Here is a 17430-nt window from a genome sequence, read left to right as displayed (position 1 = left end):
GCACTTTGTTATTAGCAGTTCATTTTGTTTTTTGATTTCCTTTTTCATTGAATCTTATTTTTTCATATCTTTTATTGTAAAATATAGTATTTTAATCATTTTAAATTGTATAGGTTAGTGGCATTAAATACATTCATTATCATGTGCTTAATCTTCACCATTATCCTTTTCCAGAACTCTTTTCATCTTCCCAAACTGAAATTCCACATACATGAAACAGTAACTCCTCATTTTCCTCCCATCCCCATATCACACCCCAGACCACCTGTGTTTTTCCTGTGCCTGTGAATTTGAATTTGACTACTGTAGTTATCTTCTTACGTGGAATCATACAATATTTGTCCTTTTGTGTCACATAACATAATGTCTTCAGAGTTTATCCATGTTGTAACATGTCAGAATTTCCTTCTTGAATAATATTTTATTGTATTACATACTCCATTTTGTTTATCTCCTAATGCACTGATGGGCACTGGAGTTGCTTTCGCCTTCTGGGTGTTACGCAAAATGCTGCTCTGAGCATGTGTGTACGTACTGCTAAGTGCCCTTCTTTCGTTTCTTTTGGACATATGCCTGTGTGGGGAAATATATGACGCCTGCTGGGTCATATAGTAATTGTTTAATTTTCTGAGGAAGTGTCCTGGTGTTTTCACTGTTTTTCTTTACCACCAGCAATGCAAAAAGTTTCCTATTTCTCCACATCCTCAGCAACACTTGTTATTTTATGTGCTTTTCCTATTAACCATCCAATGGGATTGAAGTGATGTCATGTTGTGATTTTAATTTGCATTTCCCTTATGATTGGTGATGTTGAACATTTTTTCATGTGTTTATTGGCCATTTGTCTATTTTTGGAGAAATGTTTGTTGAAGTTCGACCTTTTTTTCGTTGTTGAATTGTGGAAGTTCTTTTTATTCTGGATGTTAATTTCTTACCTGATACATTTTTGCAAATATTTTTTTTCTTCAATTTCATGAGTTGCCTTTCTGTTTTGTTGATAGTGTGCTATTGACGTACATAAGTTTTTAAATTTTAAATGAAATCCAAGTTGTCTAGTTTTTATTTTGTTGCCTATATTTTTGGTGTCCTATTCAAGAAATCACTGGCAAATCCACTGTCATGAAGCTTTTCTCCTGTTTGTTTTTTTTCCCCAAGCCTTTTATGGTTTTAGCTGTTATATTAGGTCTTCAATCCGTTTTGAGTTAATTCTTGTAGGTAGTATAAGGGTCCACTTTCATTTTTTTGCCTCTGGGTATCCAGTTTTCCCAATTACCATTTATTGCAAGTTCTGTTTTTTCATGGCTACTGTTCCTGAAAACCATTTGACCATGGATTTATTTCTGGATATTTTATTCTGTTGGTCTGTTTGTCTCTGGTAACACAGTATCATATTTTTTGATTACTGCAGTTTTGTTAGGATAAATTTTGAAATCAAGAAGTGTGGTTCTTTGTTCTATTCTAAGATTGTCTTTCTGTATGGGGTTTTGAGATTCCATATGATTGGAATGGTGTTTTCTGTTTCTGCAAAAGAATGTTAATGGTACAATATTCTCTGAAGGTATCATCTGAAACATTTTAAGATGTTTTTGTTTCCTGGAATACCTTTGTTCCTTATGGGTTTTTTGTTGTTGTTGTTGTTGTCTGTTTTTAGCCTTGACCAGGGATTTAACCTGGGCCTCAGCAGTGAAAGCCCAGAATCCTAACCACTAGGCCACCAGGATACTCCCTGTTCCTCATGTTTTATCTTGTTCCTTCTCTCTTGCTCTCTTTATTTTCCTCAAATAGCTGGTAATCCTTAATTTTCTGTTGATGCTTGTAAATGAAGGCCTTGGTTTATCAGTGTAGGTAACTTGCATGCATATCCTACACTTTAAAAAAAAAATTTATTTATTTATTCATTCATTCATTTTTGACTGCACTGGATCTTTGTTGCTGCACATGGCATGTGGCTCTTCCTGGACCAGGGATTGAACCTGTGTCCCCTGCATTGGCAGGTGGATTCCTAACCACTGGACCACCAGGAAAATCTTCTCACACTGTTTTGAAGGTCCATTTTGACATCGTCTTTTTAGTGTATAATTGGAAGGAGTTTATTTTTAGTGTGCATTTGGAAGAAGCTAATGTTCGAGGTTCTGTATAATTGGAAGAAGCAGACTTTAGATGTAAATTAGGTAAGCTGGGAGATGCTGTTGAAATCCATGATTGCCAAAATAAGAAAGGTGTCATTCTGAGACAGAATGTGAAATCCTTTATAGTGTTTCTTTTTTATGAGGAACTACTTTTTTTTGTTTATTTCTTATTTCTGATGTGTGTGCCTGCTCAATCATGTCCAGCTCTTTGTGACACTGTGGACTGTGGCCCCCTAGGCCCCTCTGTCCATGGGGTTCTCCAGTCAAGAATACTGGAGTGGATTGCCATTGCCTCCTCCAGGAGATCTTCCCGACCCAGGGATTGAACCAAAGGCTCCAGCATCTCCTGCATTGCACTTGTATTCTTTACCACTAGTGCCACCTGAGAACCCCTTTCATATTTCTATGATATGGAAGTTCAAAGTTCCCTTGAACATTGCTTGGTTCTGAAAAGCTTTATTTCTTTGTCAGTTGCTTTACATACATAGGCCCAACTGTTCTACAGTAGTTGTAGAGTTATTCTGATGATCACTCTGTGGCCTACTCTTCCTTTCTACACTTTTTGTCCTATCTTGGGAGTGTCTTTGGGAAGAACAGCTACCCCTTCTATAGGAGCCATCTCATAGTCTTATTTTGAATTTTAGTTTCTTCTTTTCTGGTTACTTAATCAGAATCTGTCAGTTTGCCAGCTTGCTGGAATTCTGTAATTTCAGATTGCTAATAGCACTATTTCCTGTTTCAAACCCTGCTGATTTATTTTCCTTTTTCCTTTTACCCATGTTTATTTGCATTTCAGTAGAATTTTTGAGAACATAGTGAGATAAATGCATGTACTCAGTCTAATTTTGTTTATTTAGCACCACTTAACATGTGTACATAATGTTCTAGTTTCTGTGAATGAGACAAGTGTCCCAACTTTCGTAGAGCTTATACTTTGATGGGGGAGACATATTGAGCATATATGTAAATAAAAAACAGACTATAGTAATAGTAGAAGAAGCAAGTAACTTGGGCTTGGAGACTTGGAGTAACCTGTAAATTGACATCTGAAGGAAATATAGCCTGTCTCATGAAGAGTGTTGGGAAGAGAACTCTAGGCAGAAGGATTAGCAAATGCAGAGCCTCAAGAGGAGGAAGGAACTTGTTTTAGAGGAAGACATGTCTGGAGAGTAGTGAACAAAATGGCTAGTGGTGTGAAATGAGATGGGTGAGAGGTGAATGTCAGGTCTCATAGTGGGACTTGTAGTCTTCTGTCAGGAAATTTGACTTTATTTTAAATAAAGTGAAAAGCCTAATGAAAGATTTTAGAAAAGGAACTTATACAGTCTGGTTTTTTCTTAAAGGTAATTTTGACAGCTGTTGAGGGAATATATTTGGTTTGGATGTTGCCCACAGAAGTGGGAGAAATGAAATTGTGGATATATTTTGCACAGAGTACCTGTGGACTTTTGTGATGATGGAAGAAACAATCTGAGTCACAATGACTAGGTTATTTGGCTTTTGTAACTGTTGGTGCTATTTACTATTATAATGAAGGTTGGAGGAGGGAAAATCAAGAGTTATTTTTTGGGGCACTTTTGAAATGCTTGTGAGTCATACAAGTGAAGCTGTCAGGTAGGCAATCTAGAGCTTTGGGAAGAAGTCACAGCTGAAAGTATGAATTTTAGAACCATTATAACAGCAGCACTTAATGTTTTGGGTCCATGGAGTATCTGAGTTCAGGACAGAGTCTTAGGACTTTAATATTAGAGATGGAAAAGAATCTGCAGGGAGGAGAAGACTCCAAAGGAGATCAAAAAGGAATGGCTGGTATGATGGGGAGCCTGGAGAACCTGAAAAATCAACGAAATTAATTTCAAGGAAAAGAGTAGTCCTCTTGAATTTTTTATGATAATACATTTATTGGAGACTTGGAAAATACAGATCAAAGTTACATATAGTTCCATTATGTATTACAATTATTTTTTAAGTAGATAAATTAAGATTTTTTAGGTGGAGTTTCTGCATCAAAGTCTCAAAAATTAATAAATGAATAGACAGAAAAGTAGAAGGATATAGTAGACTAGCCTTATAAGCCAATTCAACATAATTAAGATTTATACAATTTTCACACAACAGCAGGGTACAAATTCTATTGAAGTTCCTATAGACTATACACCAGGAGACCCTGAAACATATCCAGGGACATAAAACAAGGTGCAAAAATTTCATCATCTAAACGTGTTGAAATCAAACAGTCTATTGTTCTCTTATAACTGTGGAATTGTGTTAGAAATGAATATTAAAAGATACTTGAAAATAGCCCACATATTTTCAAGTGCAGTGTGACATTAACCAAGAGAGATCTTTGTCTTACCCATTGAAAGCCTCAAGAAAGTAAAAGACTGAAAAAACACAGGGTGATTGTGGAGAATAAAGCATTTAAATGAGAAATTAATATAAAAAATACTTTAAAAACCACATATTTGTGGAAATTAAATGCCTACTTTTAAATAAATAATGGGTGTATCTAAGAAGCCGTAACAAGAGAAATTAGAAAATATTTGTAAAGAATAAAGATGAAAAGAGAAGTTATCAGAATTCATTGCATGTAGCTGAAACATGGTCAATCCAAGAAATACAATGTGAAATCTTGAATTAGGTATGAAGACCAATAGTGGACATGTATAAAATTTTGTGAAATTTGAACAAAATCTATACTTTAGATAATAATACTGGAATCACATGTAAATTTCTTGTTTTTTTTTAAACAACATCATATTTCTTTATATTTTCAGAATTGGATTAGAAGTGTCAAGCCTCATTTAAAATTTTTTTTTTAAATCACTAAAATAATAAGCTTTCTGCCTTTAGCAGTCATACTAGATGCCATAATAAATGAAACTGTATCAAATCAATTTTTTATTTTTTTGAGAAATTCTAAGCATGCACTGTCACATCCACATCCATTTCTTGTCTTGTATATCATTTTAAAGCAAATCTCATATACTTTCAATTATAAATATTTCATTATATGTTTCTGAAAGGTTGACCTTTAAAAGCTGAAGCACAGGGCCTTCCCTGATGGTCCAGTGGCTAGGACTCCATGTTCCCAATGGAGGGGGCCTGGGTTCAATCCCTGGTCAGAGATCTAGATCCCACATGCTGCAGCTAAGACCTGGCACAGCCAAATAAATAAATAATTTTTAAAAATTTATATGCAATAAAAAAAATAACGCTAATTCTGTAATACCAAGTATCCAACTGGTGTTGACATTTTCAGGTTTCTCATAAATGGTTTTTAAAAACAGATTCCAAATAAGGTCCTCACATTGTATATGGGTGATATCTCTTTTGACTCTATTATTTTCTTTTTTATTCCTTGCAAATTATTTGTTAAACTAATAACTTTCTTACAATCTGGAATAATTAAATGTTCTTGCATTATCTGGTGTATGTCTCATTTGAGACCTGGAATTAACTAATTTTCTAAGGATATGGTATTTGGAAATAACTATTAATATTTTACTTAAATTTATTTTACTTTATAGTACCTATTAAGCATACTTAATTTATATAGCCTTTTAATTTTTTCCCTTTGGTGTTTGGGATATGAATTTTTTTGTTTGTTTTGCCCCTTTACCACCATTATTTTAGGCATTTGAGAAATTTTCTTTCTTTTAAAGTCAGGTATGTATTAAATTTATTGTTTGTCTTACCCAACCTTTTAATCTGTTTGGAGTGAGAAGGATGGCTCCTTGCATTAATTAAATCACCATGTTGAGTAAAGTTCCCCTATTGGATTCTAATTGGGATAAATATGCTCTTAGAATGTCAGAAATGACCTTGTCTGTAACTAAAGTGAAAACTGCTTACTTCCCTAGTGTTTTTATGTTTTCCCTAGATACTTTCTGTTTGGTTTTTTCCATAACATTAATATAGTATAGCTAAGGTCAGTTTTACTTCTGTGTATTTTATATATTTCAATCTGTGATTTGGGTAGGGGGAAAAAAGCAATGGAATATTTATTTTCCTTTTTAATACTTCACCATTTTTAGCTTAGAAACAGAGAAAAGGAAAAAGGCAGAAAGGTTGCCTTGGAATTGTGTGAATTTACAGGGGCTGAATATCAAATAGAGATACTTGTTTTCTAATATTCCTCCTACCTTACATGTTAATATGGATCTGAATTCTGTTGTTTCTTTTTTTTCTGCATGGGTTTGAAGGGGATAGATGTTATGGATGTAATTTTATAAAATATGCCAGGCAGCAAACTCTAGCGCTATTTAGAAAGAAAAAGAAGAAAGCAGTGTGAACATGGGCAAACAGTTCTTGCTTAAGCCCTAAAATATATCACTTTTATTCATCCATACAGAAAACAAGCATGAGGCCAAGAGGAGGCGAACAGAGAGAGTTAGGCGAGAGAAGATAAATTCTACAGTAAATAAAGATTTAGAAAACAGAAAGAGGTCTCGAAGTAACAGCCATTCAGATCATATCAGACGAGGAAGAGGAAGACCTAAAAGTGCATCTGCCAAAAAACATGAGGAAGAAAGAGGTATGAGTAAATCCAAGCAGTTTTTTTTCCCCCCCAAGTATTAAAGTTTTCTAAGATCTTAATTAGATAGTAGTGAAGAAAGTATTTGGTAGGCATTTAACTCCTGGATTTAAAATTCTAACATATTTTAGTTTGTAAAAGACTTTTCTCTCAGGTAGATACTTGTTTTTTTTTTTTTTTAATCCATAAATTTAATTCTTATTGGAAAAATAAAGGCTTAAGTTAGGTAAATTCACTTTCCTATAAACTGATGATAGTAAAGTTCAGAGACAATAATTTGTGTATGACATCCTGAATAAGTCTGTTAAAATGGTTATACTTTTTTAAAAGATAAATCTAAATTCTGTTAAGATTTATTTCAAACTATTATACTGTGAGTTTTAAAAATTTACTATTGAAAGTGTTCTTCAGTATGAATTTTCAGTGTTCTTCAGTATCCAAAAGCTAAGGTGAATTCTTCTTGGATAGTAAGGCGAATTCTTCTTTGTCTAAAACATATTCATATTCTCCTTATAGATTTTCTCTTTTCTTTGGATAACTAGTGTGCCTACCAATAACCATCAACCATGATGTTTTTAACCATCAACTTAAACTTCAGCTTCTTTTTCTTTGATTTTTGTTTATCTTTTAAAAAACCTTTTATTGTGGAAAATGTTTTAAATTACACAAATTAAAAAAAAATAGTATAATGAACCCCCATTTGCCCCTAATTTCAAGCCAGTAATTAAATGAAAAAGATAGTTGCTTTTTATAATTCTTTTAAAATCTCTATCAAGTAAATCAACTGCACTTTAATTAAAAATAAATAACAATGTTATTAGACATCAAAAAAACCTCTGTTAGAATAATTTCATCTTCAGTTAAATGCGTTTATAATTTTTTATGTTATTTGTGAGCTACGCTATACTTTTTCAGGCATTCAGTCTTAAGTATTCAGGTATTCACCCATAAATATATTATAGACATTGAGAATTTCTTACCTGTTCACCATTTCTCCCTGTTTTGTGTATTTCTATTTGAATAAAATTACTACTGTTAGTGTAAATAACTTCATCTTTATAGCTTTTATCAAAGTTAAAGATTTCTTAATATCATAGGGCTAAAGGATTAAGGTTAATAATGTCTTTAAGTATATTCTGTGAAGACTGTGCTTAGATACTCCTTAATTCCTTGGCTAATTTTGCTACTTATTCTCTTTTTTTCTATTATGCTGATCTTCCGGAGAGTTTGAGTTTTCTTCTCAGTTTGAATGTGCTTCTTTAATAATGGGGTGACCAGAAAGTATATGCCAAAGACTATTTCAATAGGGAAACTAGGTAAAGGAAAGTCTAACAGAGAAAAAAGAGAAAAGGAACATACTGCTTGGCCCAGAAAACAGAACATTCTTTACAGTTGAAGTAAAGGGAACATAATCCAAAGAATGGAAAAGGAATGCTTCTGGTGGTGGGTCAGAGGAGATGAGAAAATAGATAACGACAGTCTTTTCTTTGGGGAAATGAAGACTCTGTAGTTCTGGTACTCACTGTGCAGGTTTGAATCTTTTATTTTGTGTTAACTTGAAAACAGAAGCATTTATTTGGCTATACATTTTTTTCAGATATTTTTAGTTTGTTATAGAAAAGATTTAAGAAAGTTGTTTCTAGAGTAAGATATGCTTTTACTACAAACAAGGAAGACCTCAAAGCAATTTTTGTATAATCAAATGGAATCTTTTAATGTAGGTCAGGAACAGGGGCAGTCAGCAAGCTTTTTATGTAAAGAGCCAGATAATATTTTAGGGCTATAAAGTCTCTGTCAAAGCCACTCTGCTCTGTCATTGTGTCTGGAAAGCAGCCATAGAAAATATATAAATGAATGGGCATGGCTGTGTTCCAGTAAGACTTTATAAAACAGGTTGCAGACTAGATTTTGCTCTTGGGCTATACTTACAGTCCCTGAAGGCACACCATGTTTTCTAAATATAATACTGGTGGGAAATATGAACGTTTAAAATATCTATGTATTTTAGAATAGACTTCTTTGATATACTTCTTATTGTTTGCTGCTGCTGCTGCTGCTGCTAAGTCGCTTCAGTCATGTCCGACTTTGTGCAACCCCATAGACGGCAGCCCACCAGGCTCCTCCGTCCCTGGGATTCTCCAGGCAAGAACACTGGAGTGGGTTGCCATTTCCTTCTCAAATGCATGAAAGTGAAAAGTGAAAGTGAAGTTGTTCAGTCGTATCTGACTCCTAGCAACCCCATGGACTGCAGCCTACCAGGCTCCTCCACCCATGGGATTTTCCAGGCAAGAGTACTAGAGTGGGTTGCCATTGCCTTCTCCTCTTATTGTTTAGTAGCCACTTAAATTCAGTATTTTTCCCTGCTCACAGGATGCTTAAAGAATTTGAAGCAAGCTTTACCTTTATTTTAAAAAGGAAAACCTTAAAATGAGTCTAAAAGCACATTTTTAATTGACTTTATTTTGTATATTTTGAAAAAAATAGAAGAATGAAAGGAAATCTTTTTAGACATCTAGGTAACAACATCATAAAAGCCAATCATTAAACTTAATTTTTGGTTGGTTTAAAATAAGTCTTCATTTTATATTAGGGGTTATGATTATTCTGGATATTAGTAAGTAAGAGTGGCATTTTCACTGATTAAAATTTACTAGCCAATTTTGAATATCTTATTAATGAACATAGAGAATTAAGGTAGATTTCAAGTTAAAGATGATAGATTGAATAAACACATCTAGCTCTGTGCTGTCCCCAAACCCTAGTAAAGTAGGAAAGGGACTTTTTGTTTTTCAAGGGCAAAGTTCCACAAGGAGAGGGAATAGGAGAAACAGCAACATTTTGGAAAGTAATAACTTCTTTAGTAGACCCAAGAAACCTAAATTGTAAGCTCCTTTGAGAAAAGCTAAGAAAAAGTTTTTTTTGTTTTACATCTTCCTTAAGGTCAGAAATTTTTGGCACAAGTTATGTCTGGAAGTGTAGAGGTGAAGGTGAGGATAAAAGTCTTTTTTTAATACCTTGCTAGGGCTGTTTATCCTTTGATAAAAGATAAGGCAAAAGAGTTTCTGGTCTCGGAAGTACCAGGCATCATTGAGGGCAGGGTTACCAAATTAAAATGAGGAAAGTTGGGTGAAAATTAGAGATGTAAATATTGGGTTCTCTAGTCAGGCTTTCATAAAGGAAAAAAAAATTAACTTGGATGAGTTTTTCCAGGGTGAAAAAAAAAAGAAAACTGCCATTAATATTCTTTGTAAGAGAAGTTGTGGTAGTAATGAAACAAAAAGGAATTTCCTTTTTCTCAAAAGGAAATTGAAGATGTCAAAAAAGTACCTGGAAAATGAACTTTAAAATGAGAATCATATATATATATATATATATATAATGTAACTTTAAAATGAGAATCATATATGTGTGTATGTGTATAGATATGTCTATATGATTTGCAAAAATGGCAAACTTTAACAGAAATCTGATAGACAAAATTGAAGAAATGTACCAGAATGTATACCAATAGGAAAAGAGATTAAAAATAGAACAGGAAACATAAGAAATTTAGAGGACCAGTTTGAGGTCAACATATGTAAATAATTGATGTTGCAGAAAAAGAACACAGAAGATGAAAGAGAAGGAAGCCATCAATGAAATAATTCGAGTAATTTTCCCAAACCTGAAGGACACTGAATTTCTGTATTGAAATACCCCACCAAATTAAATGAATGGTTAAAACAAGATATTATGCAAAATTATATCATCATAAATTATCTCTCTTTGGTTAAAAGGAAAATCCTTCAAGTGTTCAAAGGAAATAATCAAAATGGTACAGTGAAATACTATCCAGCAAGGAACAAACTACTTGTGATGAGCAACATCAACAAATTTCAAAAGCATGTTGAATGAAAGAAGCTAGACACAAAACAGTACATATTATACAATGCCACTTATATGATGTTCAAGAACAGGCAAAATGAATCTATGGTGGTGGACTAAGATTTCTGGTAGGGTGGGGAGGGATTGACTGGAGAGGAGAATGAGAAATTTTCATATCTTGATTGTGGTGTGGGTCATCCAGTTGTACACTTAAGATCATATATTTCGAAAAGAAAAAAAAGATCATATATTTCATTTTAGGTAAATTAGCAACAACTTAAAAAATAACTATAAAAAGTGGTATAGAATTTTCTTAGCAGTGGCACCAGTATTTGGAATATAGTATTTTGCCTTTAAATACTAAGAGGAAATCTTCAGGTCTTTACTTAATCACACTAGTAACTAGTATGAAGAAAGACTCAAGACACTTTCTAATATTTAGGATCTCAAAAAATTTGCTACCCATACTCCCTTTCTCAGGAAGCTACTGCAAGATACATGGCATCAAAATGAAGACGTAAACCAAGAACGTATCCTGAACTTAGAACACAGGGTCCAACTCAAGAGAGAGATAAGAAATCTCCAGCATGATATTGACGAGAGATCTCAACATGATAATTGTGCAGTAGGCTTGGAAAGCAACCATGTCAGATTGGAGTATAGCAGAAGACTTTCTTGAAGAATTGTCTTCAAGAAGATAAAACTGATATATGTAAACATTCTGAAAGATTTATCCAACTAGGAGAGAATTTGGGTTCAGTTAGTAAGGAAAACTAAGCAAATGAAGAAAGAGAATCTTTTCAGGGAAAACAATGTACATGAAAAGTAAAATAATTTATGTAATGAGTAAGGTAAGCACAATATTGATCTCATCAAAATGATAATATAACTGTAATGGGAAGATGTGATAAGAGTATGATGGCAAGAGACAGAAAACAATAAATCCTAATTTTTCATGGTGGAAAGTCAGTTTATAATGCCTGAAATCAGAAGTCCAAGATGTTGCATCAGGTAAATGCTGTTAAAATGCTGCACTCAATATGCCAGCAGATTTGGAAAACTCAGCAGTGGCCACAGGACTGGAAAAGGTCAGTTTTCATTCCAGTCCCAAAGAAAGGCAATGCCAAAGAATGTTTAAACTACTGCACAATTGCACTAATTTCAAATGCTAGCAAGATAATGCTCAAAATCCTCCAAGCTATGTTTCAATAGTATGTGAACCGAGAACTTCCAGATGTTCAAGCTGGGTTTAGAAAAGGCAGAGGGACCAGAGATCCAATTGCCAAGATATGCTGGTTTGTAGAAAAAGCAAGGGAATTCCAGAAAAACATCTACTTCTGTTTCATTGACTACGCTAAAGTCTTTGACTGTGTAGATCACAGCGGACTGTGGAAAATTCTTAAAAAGATGGAAATATCAGACCACCTTACCTGCCTCCTGGGAAACCTGTATGCAGGTCAAGAAGCAACAGTTAGAACTGGACATGGAACAACGGACTGGTTCAAAATTAGTAAAGGAGTGTGTCAAGGCTGTATATTGTCATCCTGCTTATTTAACATATGCAGAGTACATCATATGAAATGTCAGGCTGGATGATTCACAAGCTGGAATCAAGACTGCCAGGAGAAATATCAATAACCTAAGGTATGCAAATGACGGCACCCTTATGGCAGAAAGTGAAGAGGAACTAAAGAGCCTCTTGATGAAGGTGAAAGAGGAGAGTGAAAATCTGGCTTAAAACTCAACATTCAGAAACTAAGATCTTGGCAAATAGATGGGGAAACAATGGAAACAGTGACAGAGTTTATTTTCTTGGGCTCCAACATCACTACAGATGGTGACTGCAGCCATGAAATTAAAAGATGCTTGCTCCTTAGAAGAAAAGCTCCTTAGAACAAACCTAGGCAGCATATTAAAAAGCAGAGACATTACTTTGCCAACAAAGGTCCATATAGTCAAAGCTATGGTTTTTCCAGTAGTCATTTTCAGATATGAGAGTTGGACCATAAAGAAGACTGAATGCCAAAGAATTGGTGTTTTCGAACTGTGCTGTTGGAAAAGACTCTTGTGAATCCCTTGGCCAGCAAGGAGCTCAAACCAGTCAATCCTAAAGGAAATCAACCCTGAATATTCATTGGAAGGACTGATGCTGAAGCTGAAATTCTTAATATTTTCCTGACGTGAAGAGCTGACTAATTAGAAAAGACTGATGTTTGGAAAGATTGAAGGCGAAGGAGAAAGGGACAACAGAGGATGAGATGGTTGGATGGCCTCACCGAATCAATGGACATAAGTTTGACCAAGCTCTGGGAGATGGTGAAGGACGGGGAAGCCTGGCATGCTTCAGTCCATGGGGTTGCAAAGAGTCAGACACGACTGAGCGAGTGAACAACAAAAGTAAACTATATATATGTTTAACTGATTAAAAATCAAAGCATAATAAAAAATCCAGACAAAAGTGGAATCATAGTCAGTCAGTCAGTTCAATTGCTCAGTCCTGTCCGACTCTTTGCAACCCCATGAATTGCAGCACGCCAGGCTTCCCTGTCCATCACCAACTCCCGGAGTTTACTCAAACTCATGTCCATCTAGTCTGATGCCATCCAGCCATCTCATCCTCTGTCGTCCCGTTCTCCTCCTGCCCCCAATCCCTCCCAGCATCAGGGTCTTTTCCAATGAGTCAACTCTTCGCATCAGGTGGCCACAGTATTGGAGTTTAAGCTTTAGCATCAGTCCTTCCAATGAACACCCGGGACTGATCTCCTTTACAATGGACTGGTTGGATCTCCTTGCAGTCCAAAGGACTCTCAAGAGTCTTCTCCAACACCACAGTTCAAAAGCATTAGTTCTTTGGCGCTCAGCTTTCTTCACAGTCCAACTCTCACATCCATACATGACCACAGGAAAAACCATGGCCTTAACTAGACAGACCTTTGTTGGCAAAGTAATGTCTCTGCTTTTGAATATGCTATCTAGGTTGGTCATAACTTTCCTTCCAAGGAGTAAGCGTCTTTTAATTTCATGGCTGCAGTCACCATCTGCAGTGATTTTGAAGCCCCCAAAAATAAAGTCTGACACTGTTTCCACTGTTTCCCCATCTATTTCCCATGAAGTGATGGGACCTGATGCCATGATCTTCGTTTTCTGAATGTTGAGCTTTAAGCCAACTTTTTCACTGTCCTCTTTCACTTTCCTCAAGAGGCTTTTTAGTTTCTCTTCACCTTCTGCCATAAGGGTGGTGTCATCTGCATATCTGAGGTTATTGATATTTCTCCCAGCAATCTTGATTCCAGCTTGTGTTTCCTCCAGCCCAGCATTTCTCATGATGTACTCTGCATATAGGTTAAATAAGCAGGGTGACAATATATAGCCTTGACATACTCCTTTTCCTGTTTGGAACCAGTCTGTTGTTCCATGTCCAGTTCTAACTGTTGCTTCCTGACCTGCATACAGGTTTCTCAAGAGGCAGGTCAGGTGGTCTGGTATTCCCATCTCTTTCAGAATTTTCCAGTTTATTGTGATAGTAGAACCTGAAAAAGTAATTTGTAATCCACAAAGATGTTAATCATGATTTTAGCTGGCTTGAGATAAATAGGTGGTTTTTCTTTTCTATTTTAGTTTTCTGTATTTAAAAAAAAATTCTACCGTGAGCTTGGATTACATTTGTAATCTGATGGGGCAAAGTAGAAATAAGTGTTGGTTATTCTTATATTCTGTAGCAGGGCTAAGGTGAAGAATTTTTTATATTCATAAAGGCACCATTGATGTTCAGAAGGGCCCGTATTTATGGTGAGGAAATTCATTTTGATTGAGACAGGGAGCTCATGCTACTGAGAAGAAAGAACTATTTGAGATTCTTACAGAAATATTAGACTGTGTGTATAGAAATATATATCCAGTCTCTATTTAGTCTTAGAATTAAGTTAATGCATTTTAGTAACTCCTTTGTATAATTTTAATATTTCAGTTTAATAACATGATACTTTATACCATTTAGTATGCATCATAGTATTATGTGTGGTATTTATTGTCATTTAAAGAAATAGTGAAAACTTCAAAAAATTACTGAATCTACTGCCTTTATGTTAAAAGTTTTCCCTTTTTCTTTTAACAGAGAAACAGGAAAAGGAAATTGACATCTATGCTAACCTCTCTGATGAAAAGGCTTTCGTGTTTTCAGTCGCCTTGGCAGAAATAAATAGAAAAATTATTAATCAAAGACTTATTCTCTGATATTTGTCTGCAAAATGTGTTGAAACTTTCTTCAGGATTACATCAGCAAATTCTCAAAACAGTTGTGGACTCTCAGGAGCATTCTGATTGCATCAATAAGGGCCATTGATTGGTTTTTTTCCTTATCATTTAGCCTGTGCCACACCTTGGGAGTGAAGCTATAGGCTTGGACTGTTTTGGGATTTCCTTGTTTACCAAGGAGTATTGTCAGTGTTTGTGTTTGGGATATAGTGTATTTACTCCAAAAAAGAAAAAAGAAAAAAAAGTAAACAAACTGGTTGGCTGTTAAAGAATTAAAGGATAGGGTTGGGAGTAGAAGTATGAAAACCAGAGAAATAAAATGATAGTTTTCAGGTTTGCCACCAGAGATGCAATATTTTAAATACTTTGAGAAAGAGTGACTTTTAAAAATATATATTTCAGATATGAGCACTAACATTGCATATTTACAGTTCATTTAATAAATTGGCAATTAATATTTTATTGAATGGGGAATTAATATAAACTAAGTTTTGTCTTAAATTGATTTTTTTTTGCCTTTTATTTTTATGACTTAAGGTATGGGTTATATTTTAGAAGCTACTTTCTAGACAGTTTGGAAGTTTGGGTGCTATATATGAAGAAAAACATTTAAGGATATATCATACTTCAGATATAAACACTTTGTTTTCTTGAATGTAATTTATTTATTGGTTAAAAAAAACTTTTTTGCTCTCGAGATGGTGCCTGTTAACCTAAACATAGAATATATTTATTACATGCAAAATATTTCTTAGCCACTTTTAAGCAGTAATGTTCGTTCCGAATGGATGTTCATTTATACATCCTGAAAATTATTTAAGTTGTTACTTAACCTCACTCTGGAGGAAAAAGAAAATAAACCTTAATATTGAAACGAATAGATTAAATAGTGTGCTATAAGCTTTTTGTTATAGTGAAATTTGTGAACTGTATTTAAATTATTAATTTCCTAGTGTTAATGATAATTGTTTATAGTTGATTTGTTTTATACTTAACGCTTTTGCATTTTTGTATATCAGTTTTGTGCTTAACACATTCAAACTTGGTAATGACTTTCTTTATTTTAAGTTGGTTGTGGCCTCTCCCACCTCCCCCCTACCCCCCAAATCTGTTTGGAAATTATAAAGCCTAATTAGGGAAGGTAGCAGCAGTTAGACTTGCCCTTGCTTGGGGAGAATTTTCCTTTCAATTTCAACAACAGCATTGTCAGCTTCAGGCTGTTTCTCCCATTACTGCTCCAAGGAAAAGAGGTTTACTTTTTTTTTTTTCTTTATTTAAATGGTAGCCAGCAGAGGGAGCTTAAGAGGTACTCTAGGTAGGATATAGGATTTTTCCTAAGAATTCCTTTTCCCTCAATCTCCATATTTACCTGTAAGTACTACTACATTTATCTTTTATGCATTTTAAAACCCTGGTAATAAAGTTTATTCCCAGGAATGTTAATGTGACTTTTATCTATGAAATAAAATGATAAGAAACTTTTCATTTTGAGAAGAAAAGTTATATGATTAATATCTTAAAATAGTTATGAACTTATATAGGCATACCTCCAAGATATTGTGGGTACAAATCCAGACCCCTCCAATAAAGCAAATATTGTGATAAAGCAAGTCACATGAATTTTTTGGTTTCCCAGTGCATGTAAATGTTATGTATATATTGTATGATATTGTAATTTATTGTGTATAATAGTATTATGTCTTTAAATATATATATATGTATACCTTAATTTTAAAAAATACTTAATTGCTAAAAAATGCTAACCATCATTTGAACCTTCAGAGAGTCATAGTCTTTGCTGGTGTAGGAGCTTAGCTTGATGTTGATAATTGTTGACTGATCCAGGTGAAGGCTTAAGGTGGTTGTGGCAATTTCTTAAAATAAGACAATAATGAAGTCTGCCTCATTGACTGCCTCTTCCTTTCATGAACAATTTCTCTGTAGCATGTGATGCTGTTTGAAAGAAGTAGAACTTCTTTCAAAATTGGAGTCAGTCCTCTCACCTTTATTACCCTGCTTTGTTAACTAAGTTTGTGTAATATTCTGAATCCTGTGCTGCCATTTCAACATTCTTCGCAGCATCTTCAGTAGGGGTAGAGTTCATGTCAAGAAACCACTTTCTTTACTCATTTATACAAAGCAGCTCTTCATCTGTTAAAGTTAGATCATGAGGTTGGAGCAATTCAGTCACATCTTTAGGCTCCACTTAGGATTTTAGTTCTCTTGGTGTTTCCATCACACCTTTGGTTACTTCCTTCCACTGAAGTCTTGAACCATCCATGAGGGTTGGAATCAACTTCTTCCAAACTCCGATGTATGTTGATATTTTGACTTTTAACCATGATTCACGATGTTCTTAATGGCTTCTAGGATGGTGAATCCTTTCTAGAAGGTTTTCAATTTATCCAGACTTATCAGAGCACTCACTGCCTATGGCAGCTATAGCCTTATGAAGTATATTTCTTAAATGGTAAGGCTTGAAAGTTGAAATTACTCTTTGATCCATGACCTACAGAATGGATGTTATGTTAGCAGACATGAAAACAATATTAATCTTGCTTGTACATCACCATCAGAGCTCTTTGGTGACAAAGGTGCATTGTCAATGAGCATTAATATTTTGAAAGGAATCCTATCCTGAGGAGT

The 17430-nt window shown here is 34.5% G+C and overlaps 1 protein-coding gene across 2 annotated transcripts in view; it reads left to right on the top strand.

Annotated features, from left to right (window-relative positions):
* The window catches only part of C17H16orf87 (chromosome 17 C16orf87 homolog), a 33769-nt gene extending 17500 nt beyond the window's left edge, over positions 1 to 16269 (top strand). Inside the window, exons 3-4 of one of the 2 annotated variants that reach the window (XM_055554345.1) lie at positions 6484 to 6666; positions 14645 to 16269. In XM_055554345.1, the coding sequence (XP_055410320.1) occupies positions 6484 to 6666; positions 14645 to 14763 (302 nt within the window). In that variant the 3' untranslated portion in view covers positions 14764 to 16269. The remainder of the gene's footprint in view (positions 1 to 6483; positions 6667 to 14644) is intronic. The other variant, XM_055554346.1, reaches the window with a different exon arrangement.
* Positions 16270 to 17430: the final 1161 nt, after the last annotated feature.

Source organism: Bubalus kerabau, chromosome 17 (genome assembly GCF_029407905.1).
Source record: "Bubalus kerabau isolate K-KA32 ecotype Philippines breed swamp buffalo chromosome 17, PCC_UOA_SB_1v2, whole genome shotgun sequence".
Lineage (NCBI taxonomy): Eukaryota > Metazoa > Chordata > Mammalia > Artiodactyla > Bovidae > Bubalus > Bubalus kerabau.
Note: the sequence above shows the minus strand (reverse complement) of the source record. Positions and strands in the feature narration are given on the sequence as shown.